At 40.2% G+C, this 18,610-nt stretch overlaps 1 protein-coding gene across 4 annotated transcripts in view; it reads right to left on the reverse strand.

The window, feature by feature from the left end:
- The window catches only part of FBXW11 (F-box and WD repeat domain containing 11), a 136,026-nt gene extending 118,175 nt beyond the window's left edge, over nucleotides 1-17,851 (reverse strand). For 3 of the 4 annotated variants that reach the window (XM_007465536.1, XM_007465534.1, XM_007465533.1), the window contains exon 1: nucleotides 17,434-17,851. In XM_007465536.1, the coding sequence (XP_007465598.1) occupies nucleotides 17,434-17,478 (45 nt within the window). In that variant the 5' untranslated portion in view covers nucleotides 17,479-17,851. Of the gene's footprint in view, nucleotides 1-8,402; nucleotides 8,501-17,433 lie in introns of those variants that run through there. The other variant, XM_007465535.1, reaches the window with a different exon arrangement.
- Between the last annotated feature and the right edge of the window lie 759 nt (nucleotides 17,852-18,610).

Raw genomic sequence — 18,610 nt, forward strand, 5'->3', positions numbered from 1 at the left:
GGAAAATTAAATACAAGCAGCCAACATTCTGAAAATAAGTACTAGCATTGCTAATATTTTTGCTTGAAAGTTTAGCTCCACAATTATAAGGAAAGTGACTTTTAAAATCATAATATAAATATTCACTTTATAAACAACTTTCAGAAATAAAGCCATGTCAGAGTTAGACTTTGTTGAAGCATGTTATTTGCATATTGCAAAACTAAACACAGTGACAATGCATGAAACTATTACTGCTGTCTTCCAAAATTAACCAAAAGATTAAAAAATATGTGGTTAATTTCCAGAAACTATAATTAATTCATTCACAATCAGTTAATTCATAACGTTTTATGAATGCAAAGCTTTTTAGAGACAGGACTTCATGTTTTAAGAGAGTCTGATTTACATTCTCTTCAATACATGCACATACATACTCATATCTATCAATATAATCTACCCATTCTACATTTAAAATGTCTCATCTCCTCCTCTTCCACACCATCTGTTACTATCTTGTGATTTCTTCCCTGGAACATTACAACAGTCTATTAATTGGTCTCCCTGCTCCACTGCATCTTCCAAACTGACTGCCAGAGTGATCTTTCTAAAGCACAGATTTTGCTCAAACTTTCAGGTCATCTCTCATCTCAAACCACACCCACGACCCTCACTCTTCCTCTCCTGCAGGGATGACAAGCTCAAAAGTAAAGAAGGCCTTACAGGAGCTATGGTGACCAGGAAAGTACAAGACTTGACTCAAAAAGGCAGCCACTACTCAGCTCCAGTTTTCAGGCAAAACCAGAGTGTTTTGATATGAAATGTCTAATTTTTAAAAATCTATGCAGATCAAATAAAATACATCTGTTGATCTCTATCTACAGGCTACTTGTCTGTAACTTATGACCTAAAGGATGACCTAAGATTTGGTTACAATCTCTTTACAAATTTATCTACCTCAATCCCTTCACACAAACTACACTCCAACAACCCACAGAACTACTTACTCCCAACAGACAATACACACCACTGCCTGCCAGCAGTGTGGTGTGTATTTGGTTACCTTTGCTATGATATCCCTCCTCTGCCCCAACACATCCACATCCATGTCTAATTTTTGCTCAAGCCCCAAAGGGTAACTTTTTAAAAATTTCCTTTATGAGATTTCCTTCCTTTTCTAGCTCCCACACAACGTATGTCCACCTCTCATGATCCTTAGCAGTTCTCACATTCAACTATACTTTTTTACGTAAAAGACTGTAAGATTCTGGAAGCAAGGTACACATCTGATCTGTTCTGTATTCCCCACATTACCAAACAGTACCTGTTCGATTACATGTTCAATAATAAATGAATAAAGCTATTTATCTGCCTATTTGCATAACAATTAGTACCTCAAATAGATGGCCATTACACAGTATGATCCCTTAGATTTTTTTTTTTTTTTTATAGTTTCCTCAATGAATACTTTTTTTTTTTTTTTTTTTAATTGCTGTTTGGTTGATGTATAATGTTGTGTTAGTTTCAGGTGTACAGCAAAGTGAATCAGTTATACATATAATGTATCTATTCTTTTTTAGATTCTTTTTCCCATATAGGCCATTGCAGAGTATTGAGTAGAGTTCCCTGTGCTCTACAGTAGGTCCTTACTAGTTATCCATTTTATATATAGTACTGTGTATGTGTCAGTCCCAATCCCCCAATTTTTCCCTCCCTCCCCTTACCCCCACTGGTAACCATAAGTTTATTTTCTACATCTGTAACTCTATTTCTGTTTTGTACATAAGTTCATTAGTAGCCTTTTTTCAGATTCCACATATTCTTGATCTAAGAAACCTCCCTGATGTGATTGGTGAAGTCAAATACAGGTCTTATTCATTGTGTATTCCCTGCATCGGCAGGCGGACTCTCAAGCACTGCGCCACCAGGGAAGCCCCACATGGTTCATTTTAAATATACGTCTTAGGTCTGTCCACTGAAAAGGTCTAGAGGCAACAACAACCCAACAGTATTGATTTTGTTTCTAAACACCATTCCCCACTAAAAGGAACCAGAGCTTCTTGGAGAAATGGCTGATTCCCGATATGCAGGGAAAAGTAGAAAACCAAGAAACACATCAAAACTGATGGGCTCATGTTAAAAAGGAAGCAGGAGCTATCTTGAAGGGGCTCTCATTAGCCAAATCTGAACATCAATAAAGATTGTAACTGACTGTTAACACAGTGAATAAATAAAATCCATGAGAGTACGGTGATACACAAAAGGAAGGAGGAGAAATGAGATGGCCTCTGTGAATGCTAGCTAACAAATATAGACGAAATGACAGAAAAACCACAATTCTGTAACTTACATTGTAATAACTGATTTCAGGCTCAGGATACTAAAACCACTGGGTGAAAGGCTGTAATGGAACAGGATATTTACAAGGTGCCAAAATATTATCCCATAGTCCTTTGTAATAATAGAGGATAAAACTGTACCTTAATGGAGAGATCTGGCTGCTGCCACCTTAGTCAAGGGATCAAAATTAGCATAGCTCATAATGGGATAACCTGTCATTAAGTGCCTCCCGACATGACTCAATGCAAAGTACACTTCACCTATGATGAAGCATTCTTGTCATTCTTATTAAATGGGCTGCAATCAAGCCTCTCACATAACTTCCAGTTTACAGCAAGTATAGGAGCTAGAGAAACGAGTTAAGTAACACCATGAAGAAATATTCAGACAAGAGAAGAATGCTGCACACCCTACAGGACAACTAACTGAGCTGGACTCTTAAAAAAAAAAAAATCAATTCCAGGAGAGGGAAAAGGGCAGAGGGACAGTTAAAACAAAAAGAAATTTAAAAGACATCTACAACCAAACACAAAAGGTGTGTTTTATTTGGAACTTGGTTTTTTTTTTTAAAGAGGGGGTATTTTTTTAAATATTGAGCTGAATATTTGTTATTATATTATGGAATTACTTTCATTTTCTTAGATATAAAAATAGTACTGTGGCTTCATATATGTATAAAATACATATGACTATATTTAATATTTGGTTATATATGGAGATGTATACTATATACATGGTGTGTGTGTGTATGCACACTCGCTTTTAGAGAGAGACTATCTGAAGAGATACATGCTGAAATGTTTAGAGGATGGGGTATCACGTTTGCAACTTACTTTCAAATTGTTTAACAACAAAAAAGGGTACTTATTTGGGGAGAGAAGGACAGAAAGGGGAGGAAAGGGACAGAGGAAGAAGGGAGGGAAGGGACGACCAAGGGGGGGAGCAGAGAAATGATCCAAATACGGCAAAATGTTAACAGCTGTTGAGTCTAGGTGGAGAGAGTATACAGGTGTTTGTTGTTCTGCTTTTTTCCCCAACTCTTATATATATGAAATTCTTCATAATAAAAAGTTATGGGGGAAAAGAGAGAACAACTTTAAAAGCAACCAGCTTAAAACCAATGTAAAACCTTGAGAGTGTCAGGAAATGAGTACTCTCAAGCAAAGCCTGCGAGAGTGTAAATTGTTGCCATGTGACTGGAGGACAACGTGGCAATGTCTATCAGATTTTTTAAAGCACCTATCCAGTGACACTCCCAGGAATCTGTCCTGAAGATATACTCCTCCACATGTGAAATGACATACACGTCAAGTTATTTTTTACAGCATTATGTATAACAGCAAAAGACTGGAAATAGCCTCTATCTGTAACAGCCCAGACTGGTTTCACAAATTATAGAACATATAATAAATCAGCGTGCATCTTTTAAATTATCTCTTCAAAAAACATGAGAGTTCTTTGGAAACTGATATGAAAGATGACCATGTCATACTTTACATAAAAAAAAATCAAGGTGCAGAATAATGTGTATAGCACACACACACATATATGAAAGCTACACAAGAATGTGGTTGAGTAGCTGGAGCTAAAGAGAAGTGAGACTTTTTTTTCCTTACTGTGTACTCCTTTTTGCACCTTATGAATTTTGTACCATAGACATATATAATGTATTCAAAAAAGTTTTTTGTTAAGTATTCATTGACTTTAGCTGTAATGAAGTCTTCACATCTCCATGCTTTCATTACTAAAACCTAATTACAGTGGAGTTATATAGCACACCTGGGAACTAGGGTCTGAAGTCAGTACATAAGGTGAAAACAGCATATAGTAAAAATCTGCCTTAAAAATCTCTTAAATATATGCCACACTGGACCAACACACCATCTCAATAATTCCTACACAGCTAATTTTCATACCAGCACTTGAACAGTTTGCTGTTTCTTCAACTGACTAGTAGATTAAATAGCTGGCTTGTACTTCGGCCTCATGTTGTGATGTTAAAAATGTTTCTTTAAAATACCATAATCACACTCATCACAGCTAGATGAGAAACATTCAGGAATTGAGACAGGCTGAGAGAAGAGCAAATTTCCATTCCCCATTTCACGTTTGGTCCAGAATGTTCACTGTTTAGGTTAGTTTTCCCTTGCTTTTGTCACCAGATGTAAAGAAATGAATTTGATAAATGTATGAAAGATGTGTAGTGACAACATGGTGCTTTCTAAAATACATTTCAAAAACAGTACCTCTATTAATTAAACAAACCACTACAGTGGAAAAAAATATCACAACCCAAATATAATGGACTAATTTGCTGATTGGGAACAGGCTGTAACAATCCCCAGATCAATGTGAGAAGGACAGAGTAGTAACACCTCTTGAGCGACATCACATATGATCTCATAATCTGAGCTGTAGCCCATTCCTTTATATTAGCATTTCCATACAGATATAGATTCTTCAATCTTTACTCCGGGTTATCTTCTAACTCCAATAAGTAAAGTTAGCTACCACTGAAGCTAAATAAAAACTCCCAAATCTTTCTATCCATGCTCTCTCTGGTGAGCGCCAGATCAGTATTCCTACTAGATACTTCTCCTTTTAGAGGATTCACCCATAGGCTACTCAAGTTCACTACAAACTGAACTCATTCTTTCTCCTCCCTCCACTCCTCCGGTCTGTTCTTCTAGTATTCCCTATCTTGGAAGACAGAACAAACAACCATTCTGGCGCCCAAGGCAAAAATCTAAAATTTATACTATATTCCATCTATCTCTTTCTCCTATAACCAATCCCAAGTTTGGTAGGTCCTGCCACCTACATCTCCTTTAAGCCCACCCCATCTCCACCATGCCCACTGTAAATGCTTCGGTTTGCCTTCATCATTGCTCACTTGAACTAACTGGTCTCCCTGCCTTGAGTCTCTTCAATCCATCTTACAGACACCTGAAAAGTTAACTTCTTAAAATGCAAATTTGGTTACATCACTCTTTCTATTTTAAGAACAGAAGGATCAAGAACAAGTCCCAAAGTAATGATATAGTAAGCTAAACACAAGCTCATTTAATAACATGACATAATGCAAAGAGAATGTACTACCAGGCATATTTTTTATGAGTATATTCCTATTCTACTCCACACTATATGACCAAATTAAATAAGCTATTAAGTGTGTTTCAGTAGAAAGAGGCCTCAGGGAAGCAAGGAAAATTCAACTGCCTTCTTAAAGAGAGTCAAAAATGAACACAAAATGGATCCTAACAGTGATAAAGGTGCCTTAAGGAAAACAAGGAGTTTCCCAGACCTAAAAAACAAGAGTGTGTTCAAGCTGAATGTAAATATTAACATGCGTAAAATGAATGCCGTAATCAGAAAAGGATATGGGAAGTAAAAACAAGCAGAGAAGCTGAAGGAAGACAGAAAAACCATCCACCCCTAAAGTAAAAGCTGAATGAGGTTGTCTCAGTCCCAGGCCAGCAAATGTCACTTCCCTGGTCAAGTCCATGCTAACGAAACCACGTGACTATGATCTGACCTGGTAGGTAACGTCTACCCACTGGACAAGAATATTTTGGTCATTTGGCTTGAGTCTTCAGGTCCCTCTAAATATTTCTTCTCATCTGAAAAACTTAAACTGGCACGTTAAGTAGGATCTAGTAAGGAAGTCTACCTATCAGAAAAGTTTATATTAATCATGCCAACAAGCACATATCATTATAAATTAATAAACTGGAATTCCGGTTTTACACATCAGTCTTGCACAGCTGGTTAATGAATTTAAGTCTAACCGTGGGATAAGGTGCTGGCTTTCAGCATGCTGACAAGATCAGATTTCTAAGGGTGTTAAATCCAAGACCAGAGCTAGGATGAAGGTAAATTCTATAACTGTATTTGTGGCTATTAAAATTAATTAAAATTTAAAATTCAGTTCTTCAGTTAACAGAGCCACATTTCAAAATAGTCACAAGTGGCTAGTGGCTACCATATTGAACAGCACAGATAATGAACATTTCCATTATCCAGAAAGTTCTACCTGGACGGCACTGTTCTGGAAGACAACCTTAAACTAACCCTATTGTGAGTCCTCTCGGGAAACAGGCTGACATAGTCTTGGATGGCTAACACAGAATCTGAGATCTAGACTATTTTCTACAGAAGGTACGAAATAGATACTCAGCAGCAATTGTTTCCTTTCCCTTTGCAATGATTTCTTGAAATCAGAATACAGTTTTAGTCTTCAGGATTTCTGCCCCTCTTTTTATCACTGGATGGTATTTTAAACTTGAGGCACAGACATTAGAAGCACATTCTCTGAAACGAAAGTGCCTAGATTCATGTCTCATCTTTGTCTCTTACTAGATGTATAACCTTGAACATGTTCCTTAACTACTCTATCCTTCAGTTTCCTCATAACTTAAGTGGAAATAAGGGTACCTACCTCATTGGGTCACTATGAAAATGAGTTTATACATGTAGAGTGTTCAGAATTGTGTTCAATACAGAGTAACTGCCCATTTAAGTGTAAACTACTACTACTTTTCCTACTACCACCACCCTGAGAGCTCTTCATGTGACAAGCGTGAAAAATGCTCAACTACAAGAAATACTAACAAATATAAAAAGTAAAACATGGATCACAAAGCCAGAGTGTCAGCCTATGATAAAAAGCTTGTTTTTTTTTTTTTAAGGGTAAAGGAAATGGGTAATCTGGAGTGATTAAATATCAGAAAAAGTCATGAGTTGCCTGACAATGTCTTACTTGTAAGGCTGATAAACCGCAGATCAAAAGAAGTCTACATAGGGACTTCCCTGGTGGTCCAGTGGTTAAGACTCCATGCTCCCAAGCAGGGGGCCCAAGTTCCATCCCTGGTCAGGGAACTAGATCCCACATGCTGCAACTAGAAGAGCCCACATGCCGCAACTAAAGAGCCTGCATGCTGCAATGAAGATCACACGTGCCGCCACTAAGACCCGGCGCAGCCAAATAAATAAATAAATATTAAAAAAAAACAACCATGCTAAGAATGTCACTTTTTAAAAAAAAAAAGAAGTCTACATAATAAGCTACTGAGCTATTTAAATAACCAATAAAAAGCACGGAGGAACTGAGAAGATACAGGTTTGAGTTCACTAGACCAAATGATACTTCCCTGTATAAAACACATTTTGACATGCAAATGTATAGCCTCTCTTATACTTCCTAAGTTACCTTTAGTTTCACTTGGTGAACTGACTAAAGATCTTCTAAACTTTTCATTAAGAAGGGAGAGCACCAGATACAATTAAGATACCATGCCAAACAACGATCCATCATGTGTTCTCCAAGTGGAAACCCACTGTAGAAAACCGCATCTTACTCTAACAGTATACAGACAATATGAAAATCCTGAAGTTGAAGTACAAACTTCAGCAAACGTAGTCAGATGGAAAGAGCCAGAGCTCTGGAGACACACAGGCTCAAGCTTAAGCTTGGCCCTGCCATGTACTAGCTGTATGACCCTGGGCAAATTGTACTTAATGCTCATGAGCTTCATTTCACAATCTGTAATATACACGTAAAGCAGGTGCCAACTAAATAAGAAATATGTGTAAAGAGTTTACAATAGTGCCTGGCACTTAGTAGATGCCCAGTAAACAGCAGCTACAGTTAGTAAATCATCCTGAGAAGACCCTCCAGGAGTCCTAAGAATAAAAGACCACTACTTTACATGGTAACTACAAAAATTATTCTGACCAGGTAATAACTATAAATCATGCGATAATGCCACAAAATTGTCATTTGCTTTCCATAGTTTATAACCTATTCCTCAAACAAATGTCCCTTGTTTACTGTACTGTATTCCCTGTTAGGCTATGACTACAAAACTTTTGGACTTATTTAATAAAAATAACTGCATTTCTTACACTGAAACAAAGTTTTTACTAGCAAATACCTTCACTAAACCACACCCAAACATGAACACTATGAATAAATGTCTAACATTTCTTCTTTCTCTATTATAACGGAAAAAAGTAAAGAAATTTTAAGTTTCTCTCAGTGAGTTGAGTTCTACATAACAAAACAATACAGGGTAATTGCTTACCTGGACAATATTTTGTACTTCAGATCCACCAATCCAGAATGAATGGGGGTATTCCCTTTCAGACTAGTCTGAGAAAAGACAGCAGTCAAGCAGCTTCCAAGATTCTTTCCGCTTACTGTATCCAGCTTTCTTCAACAAAATCCCAAACATGCACTTCGGTAACTGTTGAAAGACAGAAAGCAATCCATACACCCACCATGGCACCAGCGGCAAAGGACAGCCACCAAGAAATGGAAGGGTCAATGGAGTGGTGGATCTGAAGCACAGAAAGAGTTACAACCCCTGAATCAGCTATTTGGTATAAAAGGTCTGCAGTAGCACTGCTCATCTCTGTGTTGAGAGAAGGATAAGAAATTCTACATAACAAAGAAGGAAACATCCCTAATACTATTATTTGTTCATGATAAATATCATGCAATTTCCAAATGCATAATAAAAATTTCTTCTATTATGCACATAAATTGTCCCAGATCATTCAGCTACAATGAATTTTATCCATTTTCTAAGACAGCTCCTCTACCATTACAGAAACTTTGTCAGCCAAAGTTAATATAGGAGTCTCTCAAATGTCTCCCAATCAAAATATTTATTTAAGCACCTAACAAGAAATCTTTTGGTTTGCCACATATAAGAAATCAAATCTTCACATCTCTCAAATCTTCCACCCTCAGCTGAAATACAGGACATTTTAAGACATGTGACATAAATTTAAGAGTAAACTTCTGACTCAATAAAGGCCAATGCCCCACAATGGCCAGTCACTGGGTAAATTAGGGAAAATAATAAAGAACACTAATAAACAATTTACTAGATAACACCTTTAAATACATAAACCCACTCCACATTATATCAACATTCTTTTATTACCATACCAACTCTTCCATTAGACTGTAAACTCTAAACAAACTACAAGGGAGAGAGAAAAAGACATTCAACAGGATGACATAGATAAAAACTTAAAAATCCAAAGACTGTGAAGATGCTTGCACATAAATTTGCTACTTCCTCAACTGTCACACTACTGCCAAAATGTTCCGGCAGTAATTATAATACCTACCTTTATTGAAGGGTTACTAATGGGCCAGGCCTTTTACATTCATTACTCATATGTAATTCTCAAAAAATATGAGAAGAAATAACTTGCCCACAGTCCCACATCTACTAGGTGGTAGAGCCCATGCCCTTTTCACAGAACATTGTGGCCTCCCAAGTCCACAGTCCATGGATCAGAAAGACCATGATTCCTGGGGCAGAAGAAACCAAGCTTTAGGCTAACTGACGTCAGAAGGGAGAACCACAAAAATACAGAAGAGTTAAGTATTTCAGCCTAGCTGAACTAAAATACAACTGAACTTGTTGAGCCATCCTGAAAGGGCTAACTCCCCTGATCTAGCCACTTAAAAGCATTTCAGTAACAAAAAGCCATGCAATTCTAAGGCCCACAATATTAATTTTATAACAAAACACATTATAACGTTGCCCAAGTAGACTTTGTGTTTAGCAGCAAAGATGTGTCTGTGACAAAGAATCCCAAACCCAGCTGAAACCAAGGAATTTTTAAATTGCAAGATCAATAAATAGTACACAGGCAAAGACTAAAGATGTTCTGATTTTTCATGTTACAGGCAAAGCAACTGAGGTGACTGACTGAAGTACAAGTCTAAGATTAACCTCTTCATAGCAAACGGGTGGAAATATCTTCATACCCTCAAATTAAAGGCATTATTTGAGTAAAATCACAAGCAAAGAATAATTGCTCAAGCTCTTCTCATTACTCTAGAGCCTAAGAATAAACTAAAAACCCAATTTTGACAAAAGCTGCTAGTGGGCTAGTAGTTAACTGCTAGAGCAATATACTCTGCTTTTCAAAGTGTAACTCATTGCTATAACCAAAATGCCGAACAATTATAGCATAACATAGCCACAACAATTTGACTAACGGACTCATTTCTGAACCTCTTGCGTTGTCAGGGCTTTTTCTTGTATTAGTGAGTTAATTTTCCCCCCTTCCCTTCAAATAAGCATTTACTGAATGCCTAATTGGTGGCAGGCCTTATGCTAGAGAAACAAAGATTAATAGATGCCAGACCAGGAATGTAAGGACTGACTTCTTCCTGTCCCCTGCCCCTTTCTCTGAGGCTCCTAAGCAAGCATTTCACAGAACCAAAACATATTTTATTATTAGTTCCCAAAACTGGCTAAGTGTTCTGAATTTAACTCTCAAAAAAAAAAAATACTCAGGTTCCTTTTTCTTAACAGCAGAGCTCTCACTTAATTTTTCTTTTTCTTCTGTGGATCAGAGGTTTGCTATTAGAGAATGGTTTCCTATATTCATTGTACTTAGGTATTTGCCCATCTCTCTACTCAGTCATCTTTTTCAATTTACATGTTAATGTCTCACTGTTTCTACTTCACTGCTTTCCATTCTGTGAAGGTCTTCATTGTTGACTAACCCTGAGAGGGAATTTCCTAAAAAATGTTTCCTGCTGACAATTTGTTTCCACTCTCGCTGACATCACTGAACTCTGCAATCTTTGAATTTTGTTAAAACAATAATAAGATCCAGGTTAGAGATACCCTACTGGACTGTCAGGTCTTCCTGGCTGCTCTCTCATTTGCCTACAAAGACAAGCTTCCTGTTAGGCAATTGCGATCAGCAGAAACTGAACTGAGGGTAACAAGCACTTTCTCAACCAACAGGTTTTTCCCCTTTTCTCAACTAATTCAATGAGCAACAATACAACTCAGGAGGAAATCTTGTAGGATAGTCACCACTTATTCTGTTAAAGGTCAAAATCACCAGCTTTGCTAAAACAAGAATAAGAATTTGAAAATCCTAATTTCCTTGTCTAAACTAAATTGATCAAACATAAATCACAATGCTCAATGTTCATATGAACAATTACCAGTCTCCTTCTACCAGGATACCTAAAACAGGGTTACACGGGTTCTCTCCACAGACACAGTGCAAGTCTAATTATGGCTAATTGGCGGTTCTTAGTAATTGTAACAGTACTTCCCCGATTTCCAAGACAGTACTTATTCTGTATGACTTCATCATCTCCTCCAAAGATGCCTCGTTAAATGCATGGCTAAAAGCAACTGAATTTTAGGCCTCTGTAAAGCTTCACAATTAAATACACACACAAATCAGGGGGGAAAATTAAAACCTTCCTCACATCATCTGTCTTGATTGTGCTTTACAAAATATGGTCCCTGTACTTGTGGGGAGAGTTAGCTTGGCAGGTAGTTGCTGAGAGACAAGTCTTTGCAAGGTCCTTTCATATGCATCTCTCATAATCCTCCCAGCAACAATACCTACATTTTCTTATTTTTATACATAATGAAATCATACCAGAGAAACGTTAACTTTCTTAAGGTCACACAGCCAGCAAGTGACAGCTAAGATACAAACTCAGGTGTTTCACTCTAGAGTCCATGCCCTTTATGCTAAATCACGCTTCTCTAAGGTCACAGCATCCTTAGAACTTATCGACTGGCAAGTTCACATCAACAGATATAAAAGGAGTTTGGTTTCCTCAGTCCTTCTATCAACCACTCTCTAGGATGTATATAAATCAATCTGTATGTGTATAAAAGTCTGTAAATAATGGTTAAAAATGTCTATGAATGTCTGTGTACCACATCCCACCTTCCTTTTCCCCTTAGCAATCTTTCTCCTCTATCCATCTCCACCTTTGTCTTAAGATTATCAAAAGGAAATCTTTTTTTTTTTTTTTTTGGCGGTACGCGGGCCTCTCACTGTTGCGGCCTCTCCCGTTGCAGAGCACAGGCTCCTGACGCGCACGCTCAGCGGCCACGGCTCACGGGCCCAGCCGCTCCGCCGCATGTGGGACCCTCCCGGACCGGAGCACAAACCCGCGTCCCCTGCATCGGCAGGCGGACTCTCAACCACTGCGCCACCAGGGAAGCACCAAAACAAAATCTTAAAAAGTTTTCACAGCATGGGGGAAAAAAAAAACACCTAACATTAATTTAAATCAATACCTACTGCACACCCAAGTGCTAAGTGTAGTGAAGGATTCAAAGGACAATCAGACACAGCCTTTGGAAGAGAAGCTTAGACATGATCAAACTTTTATGGTACACAGGAAGGTCTGATAAGTCCCATAAGAGTTAGGAAAAATTATCATAAGAACTAGTGATTTAGGTGAGAACTTCCAGAAAAGAAGATGGCTAAGATACAGGCAGACAGCAATAATACACGCAATCAACAGGAAAGTTCAACTCAACATTTACTGAACACCTACTACAAGAGGCACTGTGAGGAGTTTATCATTTAATAGGGGACACAAACAGGAAACTATAATACAAGCCCAGAAGATGTTCACTGCCACAAGATCAAGTGTCAGAACTCATTCATTTCATTTAACGACGATTATCATATAGGCAGTGCTATAGATAAAAAACCAAAATGGTATCTGCCACCATAATATAAACTGACATCAAAAAGAGAAGGCATCTAAACTGTGTTTTGAGGGGATAGTACTTTATCAGCATAGGTGGAAGAGAGGATTGTTGAGATCTGACCTAAAGCAATTTGGCCAGAGCACCAACTACTAGGTCCTTCCCATAAACATCAGTAGGCTTAAATACATGGGTTTAGGTCAGTTCATATCAGTGCTGACAAAGGAAACAGTGAGCAGAATCTGAAGAACCACAGACCCCCACGCTTTGGCTGGAATATAGAATAAGTGAGGAATGTGAGAAGAAAAAGCTGAAGAGAGGCTGGAATTTGAATTACTAGGACTTGAAATGCTTTCTTTCCCTTAAACTGTAAATATCACCAGATGGAAGCCAAGATCCCAGGTACCTCACAGCACAGAAAAGTTTGTTTCTAGAATTCATAGAACCAAATAGTACTACTCAGAGAAATACATGTGCTGTCCTGTAAACCTGTGTAATGGGTTAGCGATTCTTCGGTGCTATACAGAACTCGCAGTTTTCAGGGGACAGCAGTCAGGGGCCAAAGAGGGCCAAGATTTGTGAGCAGGATCATGTTTATCCCTGTCAAATCTGAAAGGACATCTAACCTACTCCAAAATCAGGAGTAAAAATTGATAATATTTGAGCCACAGCCTCTTGAGGCAGGTCAGTGAGGTCTATGCATATGCATGTGATTTATTTCATTTGGACCCTAGTTAAACTTCTGTCTACTTTATCTGCATTTGGTAAATCAACACATGGCTAGTGGCAGATGAGGGTAAGTGATGGTGACAAAGTAAGACCCAATTTCTTAAAGGAGTCACTAAACAATCCCACTTATTCCACTTAGAAAGCCAATGACAAGGCAGGGTGGGGGGACACAAAAAGATAAAAAGATAAATATTTCCAATAACGTCACTTAGTTTCTTTCATCTCCTTGGCCTTGTGGCCTGTCTGTACTTCAATAGCTCTAAAAATAGATTTGATATTACAACTTCTTAGTAAGATCCAATATATTTTACCTATATCACTACATTCGACAAGTAATATAGCCATTTAGAGATAACACAGAGGGGAATGACTCACTTAAGGTCACTTAGCAAAGAAGGGAACCATTCAGAGGATAACAACAGAGTATAAACTACCCATTACTTGTGTAAAGGGGGGAAGGGGTACGCTCACACCCACAGAGGAAGCAGGATTATCTTTCCCAAACTTTTAACATTAACTTCTGCTATCTTCTAATAGGCAGGACTAACCATCTTTTTCCAATTAGCAGCTCTGTGAGTGCTTTCTAGGAATAAGTGCCTGAACATAAACTCATACTACTACTAACTCAAGTGTTAAATATCATGTGATACACAATGCACAGTTTTCATTCTTTCCAGTGAAGTCCACCACACTAGACAAAGTCTGGTGAACTTTTGTATATTTCCAAATGGATTACTACTTTTCTACCTCATTAATAATAAAGCTAATTTTACCAAAGTCAGAAGTTTGAAAAACAGTCCCACAAACTAGATACAGTATTGGGCCCACATCAAGCCATCAAAGTCATTTGGTGGTTAAATTATTCACTATCAGCAATCGTAAATTCAGTTGTCTCGATCAAGAGTTTATAGTCTATATTAAAGACTGAATTCTACGAGGTAGGTCAGCTGCAGAAGCACTTTGTGTGGACCTGGCCACAGGCAGGGGTAGGAGTCACAATGGGGGTTATATTTTGAAGATTTAATTATTCTGCTATCACCAGTTTTACTTCCTAGAAAACTAAAAAACTGCAAGAAAAACAGAAAGAATCAAAATCAAAGGAAGTAGAGGAATGAAGATTAAGAAATTGGTGAAACCCAAGAACTGTTTCCTTTCTTTGAAACAGCAAGCTCTGGAATATCAAATGAAAGTTATCCTGTTAACCATTAAGTACCGAACTGGTACAGGCAGCACAATCACAAATATTTGAGTACTGAAGCTGACTCATAAAACTCTAAAAATATTTCATGCTTTAGGCTTTCAAAATACCATCAGTTTAACCCCTCCCCCTCCTTTCATCATGTTATTTTGAAATGTAAATGTTTTTAACCTAGTTCTGGAAACTCTAATTAAAATGCAGTGAATACAGAAAGCCACATGCAATTAGATTTCAAGGCATTATCATTCCTACATCTGATCCTGGATTTAGTAAATCAGTTGTTAAGTACCTGTGCTATCAACTACACTAAAATAAATACATATATGTTTAGGAAAAGAGTTGCCTAAGAGTCTTAACTGCTTAACTGGTAGCCCTTTGAGGGAATATAAAAATCCGTTTATAAAAAGCCATTGTAAAAAAAAGAAAAAGAAAAAGAAAAAAAAAGCCATTGTAAAATTGATCTAGAGAACTACTTTGTTAAATTTTCTAAGAATCCCAGTTTATAACGTCCTTGAAAAGGCTGAAATATCTTTTCAGATCACAGACAAGTACAATCATGTAAAATCAAAACTTATGAGCACTGGATGCTAGTATATTTAGGCCAGAAATTTTTTTCTACATCCATTCAAAGACATTAAATGGATTACACTGTACTTACTCTAATTCTTTTGCAAACAAATACTATTTATTTATTTAGGCCACACGGTGCAGTTTGTGGGATCTTAGTTCCCTGACCAGGGATCAAACCAGGGCCCTCGGCAGTGAAAGCACTGAGTCCTAACCACTGGACCACCAGGGAAGTCCCTAGTTATTTTTTGAATATATGGAAATGGAAGGAGCACTGAACAGCCAATTTCAAAGAGGTACCAAGTTACAATTTTTTGCTATGCAGTACTCCTCCTGTTTTAAGTACATGTATTATACACACATAAGAATATGTACTATGTATGTAACTCCAATTAAGATATTTTACCAAAATAACCCCATACAAAATTTGAAGAATATCAAAGGCTTGACCTCAAAAGTTTGATAAATTGTACAGAAAGGAAAAATTACTTAATAAATGAACATCAAAAACTCATAAGTATCAGTATCCCTTAGAAAGAAGCCATACGTGCACACACACACACACACATCAGAAACTACCAGAGCTTTTTTTCCCTCTAGTTTTCAAGACTGCTGGAGAAGTCTAGTGAATTATGCAAAGGACAGCAATTAAGCTGCCTCTGTATTTATGCTTCCATTTTTAAAACATGCATCTCAACTCCCCAGATACCATCATCCACAGAAACCATGCAGCTATCCAACAGACTTTCAGTGTCACCATTTATTATTTATAGCATTAAATGGGGGAAGTGGCTCTGATGTCACCGACCCTACCCAGTGGAATCACTGACTCAATAAACATTTTCACACTGGAGAAAATCTGGCTAGGAAAACACTTTGCTGTGTTAAGTAGAGGCTTTCACCTTTCCTCTCAACCCTGGGGTAGAAGTTGTTACTGTGTTAGGAGAGATACAAAGAAACTGTCAAGGTTTCCACAGGAGGAAAACCTGAGCATGTCCGTTTGCTGAGGCAAAGACTTCCCCCTCCCAACTCTCCAGAGCCCAGTTTGATTTCCCTAACGCTCAAATTGCCATATTTTACTTCTTCCACCAAATCATCCACCAAATAGGAAATTCTTCATTTCTGCTAGCCACTCTCTCATGGTCCTGTTTCTAAAAACCCGTTCTGACTCAAAGTCCTAAGGCGGAAGGGGGCTGGGGTGTTCGCGGGGCCAGGAAGTTTGGCCTAGCTACCAAAGGTTTCTTACAGAAGAGTGATCGCCGCCCCAGGGCCCTAGAACACCCCCCTCCCCCTTTTTCTAGAAGAAAGAACTGGCGGCAGTGACGAGGACAACCCCTCCCCCCTCCTCCCCAATTTCCCAAAGCAGCTTTGGAAAACGTGAAGTTACAGTTTCTCTTTCCTGGGACATGGAATCCAGAGTACCTGGGGCCTTGCTATGCAAACATCCCTCTCGGCCGAGTAAGAAACCCTTTGTCCGAGAAGCCGGACACCACAGGGGGCCGGGAAAGAGGCCCCTTATCGGCCACATCTTCAAATCCGAGAGCTCTCCACCTCCACCCCTGTAGGGCCTGTGCCGGCATCCTCACAGCCCTAGGTTGAAGATAGGGTGCTGAGACCCCTTCTAGGACGCGGAGGCCGAGGCCCTAACCGATCTTCTCAGTACCCTCTCCCATCAGCATCTCGCTTGGCCTGAGTGGGGCTTGCAACAGCGATGCAGGCCTGGACCGGAGAAACAGAGAAAAAAAGAAAGAAAGAAAAAAACCCCTTCTAAGGGGGAAATGAGATGCTAGAGCGAGTGCGAGCTAAGGCCACAGCATAAGCGAGCGAGGGTCGTTCGAGACATGGGCCAAGAGACAGGAGGAAAGGAGGGAGGAAAAACGAGGGGGAGGGAGGAAAAACGAGGGGCATGGAGGGGGCCGGGCCAGGTCCGGCCTGAAATCTCGAGGGATCCGGAGGAACCGCGCCGGGCCGGAGGCCAGGGAAGGCGGGGGGCCCAGGTCCCGGCCGAGGCAGCGAAGAAGGGTCAGGGCCGACCTCGCGCGGGAGGTGGGCAGGCCCGCCCGGAGCCGGACGGACGGAAGAACGGACGGTCCAACGGCCCGCACTCACCATGAGCTCGATGGTCTTGTCCTCAATCACCGAGTCGGGCTCCATGGCGGCCCCGGCGGCCCCGCCTCGCTCTCCCCGCGCAGCAGCGAACAGCCCGGGCGGAGGAGGCGACGGCGGAGGCGGCAGAGGCGGAGGCGGCTATCGCACCCACTCTAGCTGCCAGCCCGCCCGGGCCGCCGGCAGCTCCGCCCTCCCCCTCGGCGAACGCAGTACGCAGAGCTAGGACTACAGCTCCCAGCAGGCGCCGCAGGCCCTGTAGAGCGTTGTGGGAACGAGAAGCCGACACCAGGCCAATCTCTCCTGACAGCTCGAAACTGAATTCTGAGCCGAAAGTAGCACTGGACTGTGAATGCGAGACGTGCAGACCTAAAGAATTAAGGGGTGCCTCAAGGTGAGGCCTCGGGAGCGATACGACTACATGTCCCAGAAAGCCCTGCGCTCGGGTTCTCTTTCCGGCTAGTTTCTCCTGACTTCCTGGCAGCCCAAGGCTACCTAGACCCGGACGGAAACTCGGAGGCAACTCTTCGCTTGACAGATATCCTGCGTGAGCGACTGATTTCCGCACATGCGCTGTCGGTGTCTGCAGGGCCCAGGACGCCTAGGTAGCGGAGCGGCTGGTGCGCTATCGTCTGTGGTAGAGTGAGGTGTTGGCGACAGGTGGGTTCTAGATACTTTTGGAGGGGATGGTTTTGGGGCTCAGGTGTGGAAGGTGGCCAGCGAAAGAGAGAAGTTCGGGCAAAGCTCTGAGAGTATGGGCGTCCCAGGAGGGAGGGGTTTGGAAATTTAGTTGGGGAAGAGGAGGTTTATGGTCTGTATGCACCACGTACTGGGAGGAGCTGAGAGGTGAAAGGGAGCCTGTGTATATTGAGCCCCTTTATTCATTTGTTCAGAAAATGTTTTTTTAAACTTCCAGCCTCTGCCGGGCACCAGTCTAGGCACTGGGAATCAGCTCTGAACCTTACAGACAAGGGCTCTCTTCTTATGGAGCTTAATTCTAGTGGGGGGCCGGGGGCGGGGGGAAGACAGGCATTAACCACAAGAGTGATAGGTGCTAAGAAGGAACACAGCTGGAGATCTGGAGACTCCGTCTGGTGAATTCTGCCTCCAGCGCTATGTGAACTTTGTCAGGTCTGTCAGTACCCTCTAACCAGACGACCAGGGGGCGGGCACACGGATA

This window comes from Lipotes vexillifer, unplaced genomic scaffold (assembly GCF_000442215.2).
Source record: "Lipotes vexillifer unplaced genomic scaffold, Lipotes_vexillifer_v1.1 scaffold621, whole genome shotgun sequence".
Classification (NCBI taxonomy): Eukaryota; Metazoa; Chordata; class Mammalia; order Artiodactyla; family Lipotidae; genus Lipotes; species Lipotes vexillifer.